Genomic DNA, 17,844 nt, shown 5'->3' on the forward strand with positions numbered 1-17,844 from the left:
CTCAAGTCACCCCAGCCATAAACTGTTCAGACTACTTCCATCAGGAAGGAGGTTCTGCAGCATCCGGTCCAGAACCAGCAGACTGACAGACAGCTTTTTCCATCAGGCCATCAGACTGCTGAACACTTCGCAGACACCTCACCCTCACTACTGAAACTCCAACATTACACACTCCATACTGTACATTAATGCCACTGTTTTGCACATACCAACCTCTGATTGTATATTTTATATCTCTTATCTTATTGTTTACTTTATTCATTTGTAAAACATGTATATACACACTATATACACACTCACACTAGGGTTGTCACGGTATGAAAATGTAACCTCACGGTTATTGTGACCAAAATTATCACGGTTTTCGGTATTATCGCGGTATTTTTTAAACGGTGTTGCATATGTTCAGAAAGCATTGATAGTCCTGTTCTACACAAACTGAAATAGTTCTGAAAAGGTTTAACAGTGTTTATTAAAGCTAAAATAACACAAAGCCTTAGCAAAAGTGCAACTTTTCACAAGTAAAGGAACAAATAGCTTCTTTTTCTGGAACATGTTACAGTAGTCAGTGCAGGTTTAAATGATACAAATCCAAACATTCAAAACATAAACAATATGTAAACAAATCAAAGAAACACCACTTGTTTTCTCATATACTTGTTTTCTTCATTATCAAAATGAAAATCTAAAACTCCAGTCCACACTTGACTTGAGCGCTGTACAAGTCAACCTTAAAAAATATGTATTTAAAATAAATAGCCACTTTAAACAAATGACTAAAATAACTACTACACTATGTAATCAAATCCAAATGTTCAAGTATAAATGGCATTGAATAAGTAAACAAATCAATGACAAGGAACTAATTGTATATTTCTCTTCATCATCAACAAATAAGATGCTTCATCCAGCAACAGGGTGTCCGTGACACGGTTTAAATGCTGGCAGAGGACGCTGCGGCTGCAGTTTATAGTGACTCGTTGCATTCTCCCTCAACCAAAAGTCCTCGCGTCATGCATTTAAGCTAAAATGCTAATGTTAACTTACCTTGCACTGGCTGTAGAGACGTGGGTGATGGTCACACAGATGTGCCATTAGATTCGAAGTGTTGCTGCCTTTTGCAGACACTTGTTTCCTGCACGTTCTGCAAACGGGATAGCCGTCTTCTATTAACTGTCCCTCAGCACTTTTCAGAAATCCAAAATATGCCCATACTTCCGATTTAATCTTCTTTGAGGGCTGATGGATGTCCTGGGCGCTGCCGTCTCCTCCTTCGGCCATTATTCAGCTTCAAAGTTTTGGTGCCGTTGCAAACTAAAAAGTGCGCGCCGCGGGAACTTCAGCAGAAGCGACGGTGGCTGGTACGGGTCACCGCGCCGAAACCGCGGCCACGGTAAACCCACCGAGATAATTTAGTTTTTTAAAAACTGGACGGTTATTTTTATTGTCAACTTTTTACCGGGGTTTACCGCTATACCGGTTACCGTGACAACCCTAACACACACACACACACACACGCAGAAAAACATAGTACACACATTCAGCAATGTATATACATTACAACTTATACATATTATTACTTAGATTAGCCATTTTAATATTTTGCTTGTTTTTACGTTACTGTATTTTAGCACAACTCTGTTGCTGTGAAGCTCGCACACAAGAATTTCACTCGCACGTACTGTACCAGTGTACCTGCACATGTGACGTGACAATAAAAGTGATTTCATTTTTAACAACTTTCAGACAAACAACCAAACAGTTATTTGAAATAAATTTAAATTCACTGCTGCTTTGTGTAAAACATTCAGAGCATCAACCAATCATTCTAAAACGAACAAATTTAATCAGAAAATACATATTTTCAGAAATGGAACTTGAGCATTTTCTCCTGCAGCAGTGCATTGTGGGTAATACCCTTCACCCAAGTCCGCATCGATGCAGACTTGGGTGAAGTGTGGATCAAGGGTCCAAAAGGGGCGTGATCAACTTGCACACTTGGGAATCGGGACACCCTGCAAGGGTGCAAGTACGAGTATTGGGATTGGGCCGTTATCGTCGGACGTTATTGAGGTGAAATTCTCAATATATCGTGATATTGATTTTAGGCCGTTCCGCCCAGCCCGAAGCTGAATGAATCAGATGTTTTGGGTTTGATCAGAGTTCTGCTTGGCCCGGTTGGCTGAACCAGTAATGTTGGTATTGTGCACGTGTGGAACTCACACACCTAATGTGACCTGTGTGAGGTTGGACAATCACAGTAATAGGAGATGGTGAGAGCAGCTTTGTTTATTTACTGTAACAGTAAAGCTCCCATGGATGGTTTAGGAGGCTCGTGCACACCGAAATGGAACGGGCTCGTGCGGACAGAGGGGCAGTAAACCCACGGGCTTCCACAGACGACTATTTTAGTAGTGGACTAATCGTGTCATTCATAAAAGTTTAGCTTATTGCACCAGGATGCTCTAAGGTACCATCATTAGCTGTGATCAGCTATGGGCCATCTAGTAATAAAGACGAGATGATAGCTTATCAAACAGCTCTAATTAACTTTGTAACCTGTTAATACAAATGCTGCAGTCACATGGAGGTAGGCACCTAAAACCAAACAAGACTTGTGTTTACAAGAGGCATGGTGGTGAGGTTGAAGAGCTTCATCTTCCAATCATAACTCAGGAAACGGCAGGACACTCCACGGTACGCCTCTGTAGCGCGGCTGGTCCACACGTCAGCAGTCAGGGACCATCGACAGCTCTGAGGGTCTGCTTTACCGTAAAGATAAAAGATATTAAAGTTAGTGTATTTACCAGATTAATAATTCTGTTATATGTAATAAAGTAGGTTAAGATTTAACACAAAGAAACAGTTTTATGCTTTAAAATATTAGTTTCAGTCAGCAACCTTTTTATTTTGTAATCTATTATATTCTAATGTTTATTTTATTTGTGTCCAGAGGGAGAGAGAGAGAGAGAGACACACACACGCACACACACACACGCACGCACACACACACACACACACCTTAAAGGCTGTTTCATATTTCTTTTCCATCACGGTGGTGAAATGGGATCAGCCTGGTAAATGGTAGTCATGGTAACCTGGGTTGAGCTGCTTGATCATGTCTGAAACGTGGATACCGACCCACAGCCCTCGGTCAGGACGTTAGCTTGCTGGGTGTGCGCGTAACTAGCTGGTCTGTGGAAGAGGAGCACTGTTATTAACGTAGCGGGATGAAATAAATCATTAGTTTGTAATTGGAGCAAAAATACGTGACATAAATGTGTTCTAAAGGTAATGACATCACCACCACTATGGTGTTGCTACAGCTATGTTAGCAGCTAACGAAGTAAACGTACCGAGGCGACTCTTTGTTCTCCGCCATGACGTGCTTCCTCTGGAGGTCCTCGTGCGTCGCTGCTGTGCTCCCGTGAAAGGAGACTTTCACTCTACAGACCTTTCTTTGGTCTTTGTAACCGTTTTAGCTACGTTGCTGACTCACCGTGTTTTCTTTCTCCGGTGATGAAGGCTGACCTGGATGCCCGCTACTGCGCATGTGCGTTGATCAGAGACGCAGGAAGAAACCACCGAACGTGCTGCGGCAGGCGAGATTTAAAAATGTTAATAAAATAAACAACGCGTCGGCTATTAGATGAATAGTCGACTTTTGTTTGTCAACATTGTCGTGATGAGTCGACTAATCGTGGCAGTCCTACAGATGACACGAATAACCGTCTGATCGTCGCTGATGTGCTGTTAGCATGAGCTCATCACAGAGAAGTTCCTCCTTCTGCTACCTGTTCAGGTTTCATCAGGATCGGATCCTGGAGCAGCAGAGTCTTCAGGTAGAGGAGGGATAAATCTGTGGCGTGCTGACTCGGCACAAACACACAGTGGTTTTGTTTGTGTCTGAATGTAGGCTATCAGACCGCACACACGGTTACCACGGTAATCAGATTTACTCAGCTGACCTTCTTCCTCACAAGCTCCTCACGTCTGTTCCTGAGCTCAGGTTCAGGAGTCGGGAATGGAAACCAGTTACCACAGACCAGAGGGGCCAGGGCCCATTTAAGGCCACCAGTAACAAAGAGAGCACTCGTGGTGGTCTTTACTCTGGGAGGTTCTGGTGCTCCCTCGCGGAAAAGTTTATTTTTGTTGTTTTGTTCCTCTGAAGCGTTTTGGATCAGTTAGGAAGTTCAGCTGCTGGTCACTAAGGTTTTATCACTGGTGTGTTACAGTAACAAAAATGCCCCGAAATCCCAGAATAGATCAGCACCGTAGCGGCGCGCAGCCGCCAGCTCCACGGCCAGCTGCACCGTCAGCCCAAAGGAAGTTCAGGAAACATCAGAATGAATTCCTGTCGGCGTTCCCAGTGTGAGTCAGCCGGAGTATTAACCCCAGCTCATGGAAAACAACAGTAACTGTCTGGCTTAGTGACGCAGACACGAGGATTTATCACCACAGGGTTTACAGCTGCAGCCAGGTCAGGGGTCAAAGGTCATCAGGAACCAGAACCGGTGTCTCAGCTTCCTGTCCTTCCCTGGAGTCTGGGACTGGCATCAGCACCTGCTGCTGCTAAATATAACACACACGCACGCACGCGCACACACACACACACACACTGCATAAATGAGCAGTTAATCTCATCAGTAACGTATGAAGTCTTGGATTATGTTCCTGCTGCAGCTGTTTCCTCTCAGATTAAAGTACAGCGTTATGCTATAATCCCGGCCATCGTTACCTGCTCTGTTTACCTGTGGGATGAAATGACCTGGTTCAGGTGTGAGCTCTAAACATCAGCTGCTAGCAAAGAAGTGGAATAATCTGAGTTTAGCTGAGTGACATGAGGGTGGGGGCAGGGTCAGAGGCAGGGAAACCTGTGGAACTCGCCTGGTTACACTCGATTCGTCACATGATTCATGTGTTTCATCTCTCAGGTCCCCTGGTGAAGACGGCACCACCCAGGGGTGTGGAGTGGGACTGCATCTTCTCACAGCCAACAGCCTCCTGAAGCTCTTCTGCTGTTGCCAGATGGACCTGGACCTGTAGGGCAGCAGCGAGTCAGGACTGAAATCAGCCGAGGAGCGGAGCGGCGCGGCGCGGGAGCAGGAAGGGCAGAGGAGAGGACGAGGGGCTCCACCATGTCGTCCAACAGGGGACAGAACCCTCATGGACTGAAACAGATCGGTCTGGACCAGATCTGGGATGACCTGCGGGCTGGAATCCAGCAGGTGTACACGCGGCAGAGCATGGCCAAGGCCCGCTACATGGAGCTCTACACGTATCCTGCCGGGCCTCCACCCAAACCCAGTTGCATAGTGGTTCTGTTTGTTTACAGTAGTGTCACACCAGGCTCAGAGGGAATAAAACAAACATCAGGAATGTTTCAGAGATCCCAATCCGTGTCCCCGACGGTCCCGACCCGCAGAGGGACGGACTGGTCCAAAAGTGGTTCTACAGCCGTTTACGTGTTTAATCTGCACCAGAACGTTCTCGCAGCGTTAAACCGTGAAGCACCTTTAAAGCTGCTCTGGACAATAAATGAGTTTGAAACATGTTTTCATGCCTCTAACAGCGTTCCAGCGGAGTAGCTATACAAACGTCGTCATGGAGATAAAAACAAAGTGGTCCTCTCACTGTGTCTAAAAACCTCCACCAACTACACGACTCGGACCAAAACCAACCACCCACCCGGGTCCCTGGGTCCTCCACTCATCACCACAGGTGGAAAGAGTACTCAAAGTTCCTACTTAAGTACGAGTACTAATACTTTGATAATTTTTTACTCAAGTAAAAGTAAAAAGTATCGTAAACAAAATGTACTCAAAGTAACATTTTTGTCAGCGTACATCTACATCCAAGTAGTGCTAATTCACAACGCCAGTTCACAATTCACTCGTGTGTCTGCGCGCGCACACACACACAGCAGCATGTTAGAATCATGTGAATGACTAATTTAACTACACTGAACTACTTTAGTAATAATTTAATCTCTTATTCTGGAGTAAAATAAAGAAACAAGCTAAATCATCACATATCTGTGGCATCAAGGAGCATCTTCTGAGTTCAAACACAGGGATGGAGCACAATGTTTACACCTGAACAGTATCAGGATGTTTTAACTCACAGAGGCCTGCAGGTATCCTGTTTTATGAGCAGAGCGCTGAGAATCTGCTTGTTAGGAGCGCTAAACGTTATTTTGCCGCTGCCGTGCGGAGCGGTAGGGAAACACGTTTCTAACACGGAACCGAGTCCGGCTACCGAACCGAGCAGAATTGTGACCGAGCAGAATTGTGATGACGTCACACCGGTGCGTGAAGGTGCGGTTCCAACCCAGAGAGGAGGTGAACAGCGCGTGGATCACAGGGACTGAACCGATGTTTTAGAGCAGAAGTGTACCCCCCCCACCCCCGGTTTAGAGGCGGTGCTCATGCAGGTGTCTCTCTCCGTTCCGACGCTGCTACACGTAATATTTTTAATTTATTAAGCCTATAATTCATTTTTACTCAGTAACGGATATGATTTAAAATTTAGCGAATTACAATTCTTTTTTAAAAACGTACTCAAGTAAAAGTACAGATTTTAAAAACGACTTAAAAATTATAAATATACAAAAAAACTACTCAATTACAGTAACGTGAGTAAATGTAATTCATTACTTTCCACCTCTGCTCATCACACTCACGTATTCAGCAGCACACCGCAGGTGTGTAAGGTCCTCCACTCAACAACACCAGAGTAGGAGAAACAGCCGCTGCTACCGCTTCAGCTGTGGGACAAACTACCAGAGTCCCAAAGAGAAAAACAGACAACAAAAGTCGTTTGGACCTAGAAAGCGGTGACTGGTGTTTAGCGCTATCTCGCTTCCTCCAGCATCGCAGGTTTCTGGTTGGCGGACGCGGATCCAGGGAAGATACCTGAGGGTGGGGGGGCGTGTCTGCTTGTTCTGTAGATTTGCTAAAGTAGCTCTAGGTTTGAGCTGTGACCAGAACCTGAACCAGAAACCAGAAGTTTAGTAAACGTAACAGGTTATTATAAAGTCTCAGATTTTCAGAATAAAACCAGATCAGAACTGAGTTTATGGTAGAAACTAAACAGCTGTGTGGTACTTCCTGTCTGCGTCCTGGTTTGTCTAAAACTAGGAAGCAATCACTTCAGCAGGTTTTATTTATTGGTTCTTTAACCCGTAGAGACACGACGTTTAACACCTTCATAACCATCCCGTTCCTCACCTGTAGAGACCCACAGAGTTCCTGAACTGCTCCTCAGACATGTATATAACTATTGCACCAGCGTCCACCAGTCCAGCCAGGTCAGAGGCCCCTTGGCTCCAGCCAAGCCCTCCAAGAAGTCCACCACCCCGGGAGGGGCTCAGTTTGTGGGGCTGGAGCTCTACAAGCGACTCAAAGAGTTCCTGAAGAACTACCTGACCAGCCTGCTGAAGGTCCGTCCAGCCTGACGCTCGTCACGATATCGAGCTGCAGCTCACTGGTCTAACTGCTGCGTGTCCCTGCAGGATGGCGAGGACCTGATGGACGAGTGTGTGCTGAAGTTCTACACCCAGCAGTGGGAGGACTACCGCTTCTCCAGTAAGGTCCTAAACGGGATCTGCGCCTACCTCAACCGCCACTGGGTCCGACGGGAGTGTGACGAGGGCCGCAAGGGCATCTACGAGATCTACTCGGTAAGGTCAAAGGTCACCCACACCCTGTGTGTGTCAGTGAAGATCTGATAGCCGACCTGCCAACCTGTACTTATTTTACGTAGCAAATGCGCAACATCTAAATACGCCCGTACGACTCACCCCTCTAAAGTACGCCAAAAGCTGCAGGCACGTGAGTTCTGTAGCGGATGTGCACGCCTGGTGCTCATGTCTGCAACACGACGCAGCAGCCTGGCGAAGAAGTTTTAGCCAATCGTCGTAGAAACGCAGGAAGAATATTTTTGCCTAAGCTGTAGCGTAACACCCCCGCCCCTCCTGGACCAGAGTCTACATTAGCAGCTAAACCCAGAACAGACGGCTGGTAAATGTAAAACCCTCAGCAGGTCAGTGGAAGTCCAAACAAGGCAACTTTCTTCTGTGAGTTTGGATTCTCGTGTCGGCAACATGTTTTTCAGTCCTTCAGGTTTATAAACGGCTACGTTTAGTTCAGGAGTTTATTTTGGTCACCCATCAAATAAAACGTTTTATAACTAGAGCAGATTAAAGATGCAGGAAGTAGAAAAATGAGCTGGAATAAACCTTTCCATATTAGAAACTAGAAAGGGAACTAATTCAGTTTAACATCCGGTGAGCGGGAACATTACAGCGTGGAAAACAACGGAGTTGCAACGGTCTGCAAAAACCGCTGCACATGTGGTACTCAAAGATTATTACAAGGTTGGCAGGTCTGTGATGGGTTTAGGTACAATCAGTAAAGTTCACTAATGAGGGAATACAAATCCTCTCTTATAATAAAACAGCAGTTTCCTGATCCTCCCCCTACTGGTGGAAAGTGGAATTACAATGGTCTTAAACAACCCTGCAGTTGCCTGATGTAGCTAGCGCTAACAACGAGCTAACAGATCCACACTGTTGGACAAAAGTATTACTTACAGGTCCTGTAGCAACAAGGCCAGGTCACCATCAGTCTGTGATGTCATTGCCACGAGACTAGCGTAGGTCATGCCGATGTTCACTCTGGTTTTAGCTCTTTGCTTCACCTCCGCAGACATTACTCTCACTTCCAGCCTCCGCAACGATGCCGACAGAGAATGCAAACTTCTCCTTCTTGTGCTTTTTATTGACGATCGATGAATTGAAAAGGCTAACTGCTAGCCTGTTAGTAGCTACCCACATAGATAAAGGCTAAATGCTAGCCTGTTAGTAGCTACCCACATAGATAAAGGCTAAATGCTAGCCTGTTAGTAGCTGCCCACGTAGATAAAGGCTAACTGCTAGCCTGTTAGTAGCTACCCACGTAGATAAAGGCTAACTGCTAGCCTGTTAGTAGCTACCCACATAGATAAAGGCTAACTGCTAGCCTGTTAGGAGCTACCCACGTAGATAAAGGCTAACTGCTAGCCTGTTAGTAGCTACCCACGTAGATAAAGGCTAACTGCTAGCCTGTTAGCCTTTATCTACGTGGGTAGCTACTAACTGCTAGCCTGTTAGTAGCTACCCACATAGATAAAGGCTAACTGCTAGCCTGTTAGTAGCTACCCACGTAGATAAAGGCTAACTGCTAGCCTGTTAGCCTTTATCTACGTGGGTAGCTACTAACTGCTAGCCTGTTAGTAGCTACCCACATAGATAAAGGCTAACTGCTAGCCTGTTAGTAGCTACCCACGTAGATAAAGGCTAACTGCTAGCCTGTTAGTAGCTACCCACATAGATAAAGGCTAACTGCTAGCCTGTTAGTAGCTACCCACGTAGATAAAGGCTAACATCCGTTAAGCTAGGACCCTGACCCGCACCACCAAACTGTTTCTGGGCGACAGACGGCGTCCCACATGAGGCTGGTAAACACACACACACACACTGACCTCTGACCTCATGTTTCTGCAGCTGGCTCTGGTCACGTGGAGGGAGTGTTTATTCCGACCGCTCAACAAACAGGTGAGTCTTCTAGACGAGTCGGAGATGAATCAGCTGTTATTTCTAAACGTTAACCCCCCCCCCCACACCACCACCACCACCAGGTAACAAACGCCGTTCTGAAGCTGATCGAGCGCGAGCGGAACGGAGAGACCATCAACACCCGACTGATCAGCGGAGTCGTCCAGTCCTACGGTGGGTCTTCTGGGTCGGGTCAGAACTTCCTGGGTTTCATTTATTCATCAGGTTTTTACCTTCATTCTGGGTCGAGTTCTGCTGCTCAGAAATGGGTCGGGTTTCAGCAGAACTTAGTCTCTGTGTGGGCCAAAGTGAGGGTTAAACTTGTGGTTCTGCTGGTTCTGGTCTGTCCTCCAGTGGAGTTGGGTCTGAACGAGGAGGACGCCTTCGCCAAAGGTCCCACGCTCTCCGTCTACAAGGAATACTTTGAGTGTCAGTTCCTCACCGACACGGAGCGCTTCTACACCCGGGAGAGCACCGAGTTCCTGCAGCAGAACCCGGTCACCGAGTACATGAAGAAGGTGAGCCCCTGCAGACGTCTGGAGGTGAGCGGGTTCTGGTGTCCTGGTTCCGTCTAAGCGAGTCTGCTGGTTCCTCAGGCAGAGGCCCGTCTCCTGGAGGAGCAGCGCCGCGTTCAGGTCTACCTCCACGAGTCCACGCAGGACGAGCTGGCCCGGAAGTGCGAGCAGGTCCTCATCGAGAAGCACCTGGAGATCTTCCACACAGAGTTCCAGAACCTGCTGGATGCCGACAAGAACGAAGGTGAGGCTGGGAAACATCATCAGAGATTTTTGTGTTTAATGGGTTCTGGTTCCGTCCGCTCCAGATCTGGGTCGGATGTACAACCTGGTGTCGCGGATCACCGACGGTCTCGGAGAACTGAAGAAACTTCTGGAGACTCACATCCACAACCAGGGCCTGGCCGCCATCGAGAAGTGTGGAGAGGCTGCGCTCAACGTACGCAAACACTTTGTGAACCATCGGGACCCGACAGAACCTGTAGGACCAGGAGTTCTTTTATGGATCGGTTCAGAAAAGCTGCTTTTGTCTTTCAGGACCCAAAAGTTTATGTCCAGACGACCCTGGATGTCCATAAGAAGTACAACGCCCTCGTCATGTCCGCCTTCAACAATGATGCTGGCTTTGTGGCGGCCCTCGATAAGGTCAGAGTTCACCCAGAACCAGAACCTGTAAGGGAATGGGTCTGGACCCGCGGGGCAGAACCATCTGAGGGTTTGTGTGTCTCCTCAGGCGTGCGGTCGCTTCATCAACAACAATGCCGTCACCAGGATGGCCCAGTCCTCCAGCAAGTCCCCAGAGCTGCTGGCCCGGTACTGCGACTCTCTGCTGAAGAAGAGGTGAGACGGGAAACCACATAAACGGGCCGAGTCAGAACCAGAACCTGCTACTGAGGAGCTCCAACATCTAAACTCGACTTTATGTTCTGATTCCTCAGCTCCAAAAACCCAGAGGAGGCAGAACTGGAGGACACGCTCAACCAAGTGGTAAGACCCGGTCCGGTCCAGTTCAGAACTCTGGGTCCAGTAGTGTTTAAAGGAAACTCAGTTTGGCTGAAAACTGAAACAGGAAGTGTGTCTCTAACTAAACGGAACCGCAACCTTTCAGAATAAAGTTCTGGACCATGTGAGAGACGGAAGCTGCTCCTCTGATCCCATTGTGGTTCTGATAAAAACCCAGAAGCTCTGGTTTTAGTGGGTTTGTCTGACAAAAAGCTGAATTGGACCGGTTCTGTCTCCTCCAGATGGTTGTGTTCAAGTACATCGAAGACAAAGATGTTTTCCAGAAGTTCTACGCTAAGATGTTGGCCAAGCGTCTGGTCCACCAGAACAGCGCCAGCGACGACGCCGAGGCCAGCATGATCTCCAAGCTTAAGGTTTGGTTCCGGTCCTCTTAAACCCGGTTCTGCTCAGAACCGAACCATCGGCTGACATCTGGTTTCCTCTCCTACAGCAAGCGTGCGGCTTCGAGTACACGTCCAAGCTGCAGCGCATGTTCCAGGACATCGGAGTCAGCAAAGACCTGAACGAGCAGTTTAAGAAACACCTCAGCAACTCGGAGCCTCTGGACTGTGAGTGTGTGCACACACACACACACACACACACACGCATACACATACACGCACGCATACACACGCACGCACGCATACAACACACACACACACACGCACGCATACACGCACGCACGCATACACGCACGCATACACACACACACGCATACACGCACGCACGCATACACACACACGCACGCACTCACGCATACACACACACACGCACACACGCACGCACGCATACACACACGCACGCATACACACACACGCACGCATACACACACACGCACGCATACGCACGCACACACACACACATACACGCACGCATACGCATGCAAAGACATACACGCACGCATACACACACACACGCACGCATACACACACACACGCACGCATACGCATGCACACACATACACGCACGCACGCATACGCACACACACACATACACGCAAGCATATGCATGCAAACACATACACGCACGCATACACACACACACGCACGCATACACACACACACGCACGCATACGCATGCACACACATACACGCACGCACGCATACACACACATACGCACACGCACACATACGCACACACACACACACATACACGCACACGCACACACACACACACACACATACACGCATACGCACGCACACACATACACGCACGCATACACACACACACACGCACGCATACACGCACGCATACACACACACACACACGCACGCATACACGCACGCATACGCACACACACACACACATACACACACGCACACACATACACGCATACGCACACACACACATACACGCACGCATACGCATGCACACACATACACGCACACACACATACACGCATACGCACACACACATACACGCATACGCACACACACACGCACGCACACACATACACGCATACGCACACACACACATACACGCACGCATACGCATGCACACACATACACGCACACACACATACACGCATACGCACACACACATACACGCATGCACACACATACACGCACACACACATACAAGCATACGCACGCACACACATACACGCACGCACGCATACACACACACATGCATACACACACACACGCACGCATACACACACACACACACGCATACACACACACACACACGCACGCATACACACACGCACGCATACGCACACGCACGCATACGCACACACACATACACGCACACACACACACATACACGCACGCATACGCACACACACACACATACACGCATACGCACGCACACACATACACGCACGCATACACACACACGCACGCACGCATACGCACACACACACATACACACACGCACACACACACACGCACACACATACACGCATACGCACACACACACATACACGCACGCACGCATACACACACGCACGCATACGCACACGCACGCATACGCACACACACACACATACACGCACGCATACGCATGCACACACATACACGCACGCACACATACACGCATACGCATGCACACACACACACACATACATGCATACGCACGCACACACATACACGCACGCATACACGCATACGCATGCACACACATACACGCACACACACATACACGCATACGCATGCACACACACACACACATACACGCATACGCACGCACACACACACACACATACATGCATACGCGCGCACACACATACACGCACGCATACGCATGCACACACATACACGCACGCACACATACACGCATACGCATGCACACACATACACGCACACACACATACACGCATACGCATGCACACACACACACGCACACACACATACACGCATACGCATGCACACACACACACATACACGCACGCATACGCATGCACACACATACACGCACACACACATACACGCATACGCATGCACACACACACACGCACACACACATACACGCATACGCACGCACACACATACACGCACGCACGCATACACGCACACATGCATACACACACACGCACGCATGCATACACACACACACGCATACACACACACACACACACACACACGCACGCACACATACACGCATGCATACACACACACACGCATGCACGCACGCACGCATACACACACACACGTACGCACGCATGCATATGCACACACGCACGCATACACACACACACGCACGCATGCATGCATACACACATACACGCATGCATACACACACACACACGCACGCACGCACGCACACACGCATGCATACACACGCACGCACACACACACACACACACACACATGCACACACGCATGCATACACACACACACACACGCACGCACATACACATGCACACACGCATGCATACACACGCACGCACGCACATACACACACATACACACGCACGCGTACGTACATACACACACACATGCACATACACACATGCACGCATACACACACGCATACATACACACACACACACGGCCCAGAAGCAGCTGATTTCCTGTTTGTATGCTCTAGTGGACTTCAGCATCCAGGTTCTGAGTTCTGGATCGTGGCCGTTCCAGCAGTCGTGCACCTTCGCCCTTCCGTCGGAGGTGAGACTTCCTTAATGAAGCTGCTGCGGCACGTTGCCATGTTCTGACTCCTCCTGTCCTCCTGCAGCTGGAGCGAAGCTACCAGCGCTTCACCGCGTTTTACGCCAGCCGGCACAGCGGCAGGAAGCTCACCTGGCTGTATCACCTGTCCAAAGGAGAGCTGGTCACCAACTGCTTCAAGAACAGGTAACAGGATGTTTTAGGCCTCGTTTCTCAGACAGAACCTGCCAGAGATCAAGGTTGATCCACTGCGAGTCTCTAGGCCAACAGAAGTTGGAGTCATAGAAAGCTAATGTCACAAACAGCCTCTGAGGCTTTTATTTTGACGGGAGTGCTACAGCGTTCCTGGTGTTCTCCTGCCTGAAGAGGAGAAATAAGAGGGAATCTGCAGGCTCTAGAAAAGTTTTACAAAATGATGAATTGCATTAAGGAAAATTTTAAGTCTGGTTATCATCTTGTTCTCAACCCATGTTTGTTATTGGGTCACGAGTCGTCATGTGACCAGTCACAGGCGGCTTTGCACAAGCGTGCTGTGGCGCTACAGCGTGAACGACTGCTGTTGCTTCAACACCCCACAGCAGTTGGAGTTCACCAAATCAAACGTCCCTGCTCCTCCTCCCCCATCAGCCGTTCCAGAGGCTCGTCGACGGAGCAGTTTAACCCGTTAAAACCTGATACTAGCAGCACGAATAGTTTATTTCCTGGTGGGAAATGGCCCCAGCTCATGCACCCGTTTATTGATCCGGCATTCGAGGACACTGGAGATCCATCATGAGATGTGTCTGTGCTGCTTTTGGATGCCAGTGTTTGACCATGCGGTAACCGAGATCACGTCGTCGTCTTAATGAAGATAATTACCGTACAGCTCGGTCAGAAAGCCGGTTTCCAGTTGATCTGATGTCAGCTGATCACATGACATCAGCTGGAAGCTCAAGCTCAGAAAACAAATTATGATCTGATGTTTTATATTTGACCCAGATACATCAGAAGGTCCTTAATGAGTGTTAGATGGTCTGAGATCCCTGCACGTACCCTGAGTAAGGGAACGCTCCCAGGCCAGATATGAATCTTTCCCATAATGCATCAGTCATGTGCTGCCTGGTGCTGCAGGTACACGCTGCAGGCCTCCACCTTCCAGATGGCCATCCTGCTGCAGTACAACACGGAGGACAGCTACACGGTGCAGCAGCTGACCGACAGCACGCAGATCAAAACCGTAAGAGGCCGCTCCAACCTCAGGATCCATGTAATCAGATTACATCTAATCAGCTGGCTCTCTGTTCTCAGGATATTCTGGTTCAGGTGCTGCAGATCCTGCTGAAGTCAAAGCTGCTGGTGAGTTCAGCCGTGTGTGTGCGTGTGTGTGCATGTGTGTGTGTGTTTTAGCGATCAGGTGTAAAAACTCAACTTTTAAAGGAGCTGCAGCAGTTTTAGATTAAAACCTTTAATTTTCTTCTCATCAGGTTCTGGAGGACGAGAACGCCAACGTGGACGAGGTGGACTTCAAACCGGACACGGTCATCAAACTCTTCCTAGGATACAAGAAGTGAGGATCAGCTTTTCCTTCTGCCGTCTGGGTTTGTTGAAGCGGTTTTAAATCGGTTGTCCTCCTGCAGTAAGAAGCTGAGGGTGAACATCAACGTCCCGATGAAGACGGAGCAGAAACAAGAGCAGGAGACCACCCACAAGAACATCGAGGAGGACAGGAAGCTCCTCATCCAGGTGACCCAACAAACTTTGGCCTGTAGTAGCTTCGCTTTTAGAAGCAGTAGTGTGTGTGTGCGTGTGTGTGTGTGTGTGTGTGTTTTTAAACATGCGCGTGTGTGCGCACGTTCTCAGGCTGCCATTGTGAGGATCATGAAGATGAGGAAGGTCCTGAAGCATCAGCAGCTGCTGGCTGAAGTTCTGAACCAGCTGTCATCCCGATTCAAACCCAGAGTTCCCGTCATTAAGGTAACGTAAACACAGTCAGCTGTTCTGGACCAAAGCCTTTGTGCACCTCTCCAGAATATTAAACGTGTTTCTACTCGCCTCTGAGATGAGAAGTTGCCCATGAGCAGAGGCCTTCGTAGCGTTTGAAAACATTAGTTTGGTGTTTTCAGCACTGAGATCAGCTTTAGCTGCACACGTGTGAGCTGGACCACGTCAGAGCTCTCTGCAGGGACTCAACAGCTCTAGGAGGATTCGACCCAAAACAACAGATGATTGTGTCATCGGCTTAAAAATGCACCCAGGTCATTTATACACATGATGAATAGGAGAGGTCCCAATATTGAACCCTGTGGCACCCCCTTGTGGACATTAAAAAATTCTAAACACTCACCGTCACATTTAACACACTGAGTCCTGTCGCACAAACCAGGAAGCAGCGTAGACAGTCCTAACCCTAACTAACCAAAAGTGAAGCACGGCGTTGCTTTTTGTCAGGAGCATCAAGTGCGTCGTTGATCACGTTAGCTGCCGTGGTGGTGCTGGGGTTGCCCTGAAGTAGAAACTCGATGGGTTGGTCACAAACGAGACTCAAGAACTTGTGACAAAACACACAGATTTGAAACTGGTCTGTAGTTGGTTACAACAGCTGACAAACGCAGACTTCCAAACATTGGGATTTTTTTATATTCTGGATTGAAAGATTAACTCGTTCACTCGTTCATTTTTCTACTGTTTGAGCATCGGAACAAGCCCCCGCGCTGAGAGAACAAACACCTCAGCCCTGAAGCCGATCTTCATCCACATACGTCACACGTCACGTGATCAGGAAGCAGACCATCCATGTGTTAGGAGATCGATTTGGGCCGTTCCTGTCAAAAAAGTGAGGCATGAACCGGAAAAGCGTCTGCCGATCACAATTCGACAACGGATTATGAAAGAACGGATAACGCTCGAAATGCGCGGATTCTTCCTGATGTAAGAGGTGAGTCTCCGCTTTGTTTTGGCGTCGACGTCATCCTAGCGCGCAACGTTCTGTCACTCTTAAAAAAACAGTAAAAACAGCGAGAAACGCTGGCAGTGAATGAGTTAAAAAGAACCGGAAGAGGTTGTGCCACACAGTTAACTGCTAATTTCAAGAAATAAGGCTCTGTCAAGTCAGGCTTGGGGGGTTTCCTGTGGGCTAACGCTTTAGCAGCTTTATGCACCTCCTGCACGCTAAAGGGAACAAAAGTAGGACTCTCCGGCGGGAATGTGAGGTTCGGCAGAGGGAGTTGGAGATCCCTCCCAAAGAGTCAAAGAACCAGAATCTGCTTGTGAAAGCTATTTAAGACCCCGTCTCTCACAGACGGGGTCTGTGTCCATCAAGATGTGTTTGGGAAGAGACTGAGCGCTTCTAACTAGTGATGTTATCACGCTCCAAAGCTTTTGTGGGTTATTGAGGATTTCTGTCGTGACTAATAGTCAAGGAGGAGTCCTTGAACCGTCACCTTATCGTGGTGGAGGAGTTTGAGTGCCCTAATGATCCTAGGAGCTATGTTGTCTGGGGCACTTAGTGCCCCTGGTAGGGTCTCCCATGACAAATTGGTCTTAGGTGAAGGGTGAGACAAAGAACGGTTCGAAGGATCTTTCATGGCGGTTAAAATGAAGAGTCGGAGTACCCGGCCCGGAGGGTTACCGGGGTCCCACCCTGGAG

General features: G+C 48.4%; 1 protein-coding gene across 1 annotated transcript in view; it reads left to right on the top strand.

Moving 5' to 3' along the window:
- The window catches only part of LOC107383137 (cullin-1), a 32,208-nt gene that overhangs the window by 8,053 nt on the left and 6,311 nt on the right, over nt 1-17,844 (top strand). Inside the window, exons 2-21 of the mRNA XM_015955598.3 lie at nt 4,935-5,278; nt 7,267-7,441; nt 7,514-7,681; nt 9,545-9,595; nt 9,679-9,769; nt 9,950-10,113; nt 10,192-10,354; nt 10,419-10,549; nt 10,648-10,755; nt 10,844-10,950; nt 11,049-11,097; nt 11,355-11,486; nt 11,564-11,681; nt 14,143-14,219; nt 14,287-14,405; nt 15,330-15,435; nt 15,507-15,554; nt 15,683-15,765; nt 15,836-15,941; nt 16,059-16,172. Coding sequence (XP_015811084.1) covers nt 5,139-5,278; nt 7,267-7,441; nt 7,514-7,681; nt 9,545-9,595; nt 9,679-9,769; nt 9,950-10,113; nt 10,192-10,354; nt 10,419-10,549; nt 10,648-10,755; nt 10,844-10,950; nt 11,049-11,097; nt 11,355-11,486; nt 11,564-11,681; nt 14,143-14,219; nt 14,287-14,405; nt 15,330-15,435; nt 15,507-15,554; nt 15,683-15,765; nt 15,836-15,941; nt 16,059-16,172 — 2,250 coding nt within the window. The 5' untranslated portion in view covers nt 4,935-5,138. The remainder of the gene's footprint in view (nt 1-4,934; nt 5,279-7,266; nt 7,442-7,513; nt 7,682-9,544; nt 9,596-9,678; nt 9,770-9,949; nt 10,114-10,191; nt 10,355-10,418; nt 10,550-10,647; nt 10,756-10,843; nt 10,951-11,048; nt 11,098-11,354; nt 11,487-11,563; nt 11,682-14,142; nt 14,220-14,286; nt 14,406-15,329; nt 15,436-15,506; nt 15,555-15,682; nt 15,766-15,835; nt 15,942-16,058; nt 16,173-17,844) is intronic.

This window comes from Nothobranchius furzeri, chromosome 7, assembly GCF_043380555.1.
Source record: "Nothobranchius furzeri strain GRZ-AD chromosome 7, NfurGRZ-RIMD1, whole genome shotgun sequence".
Taxonomy (NCBI): domain Eukaryota; kingdom Metazoa; phylum Chordata; class Actinopteri; order Cyprinodontiformes; family Nothobranchiidae; genus Nothobranchius; species Nothobranchius furzeri.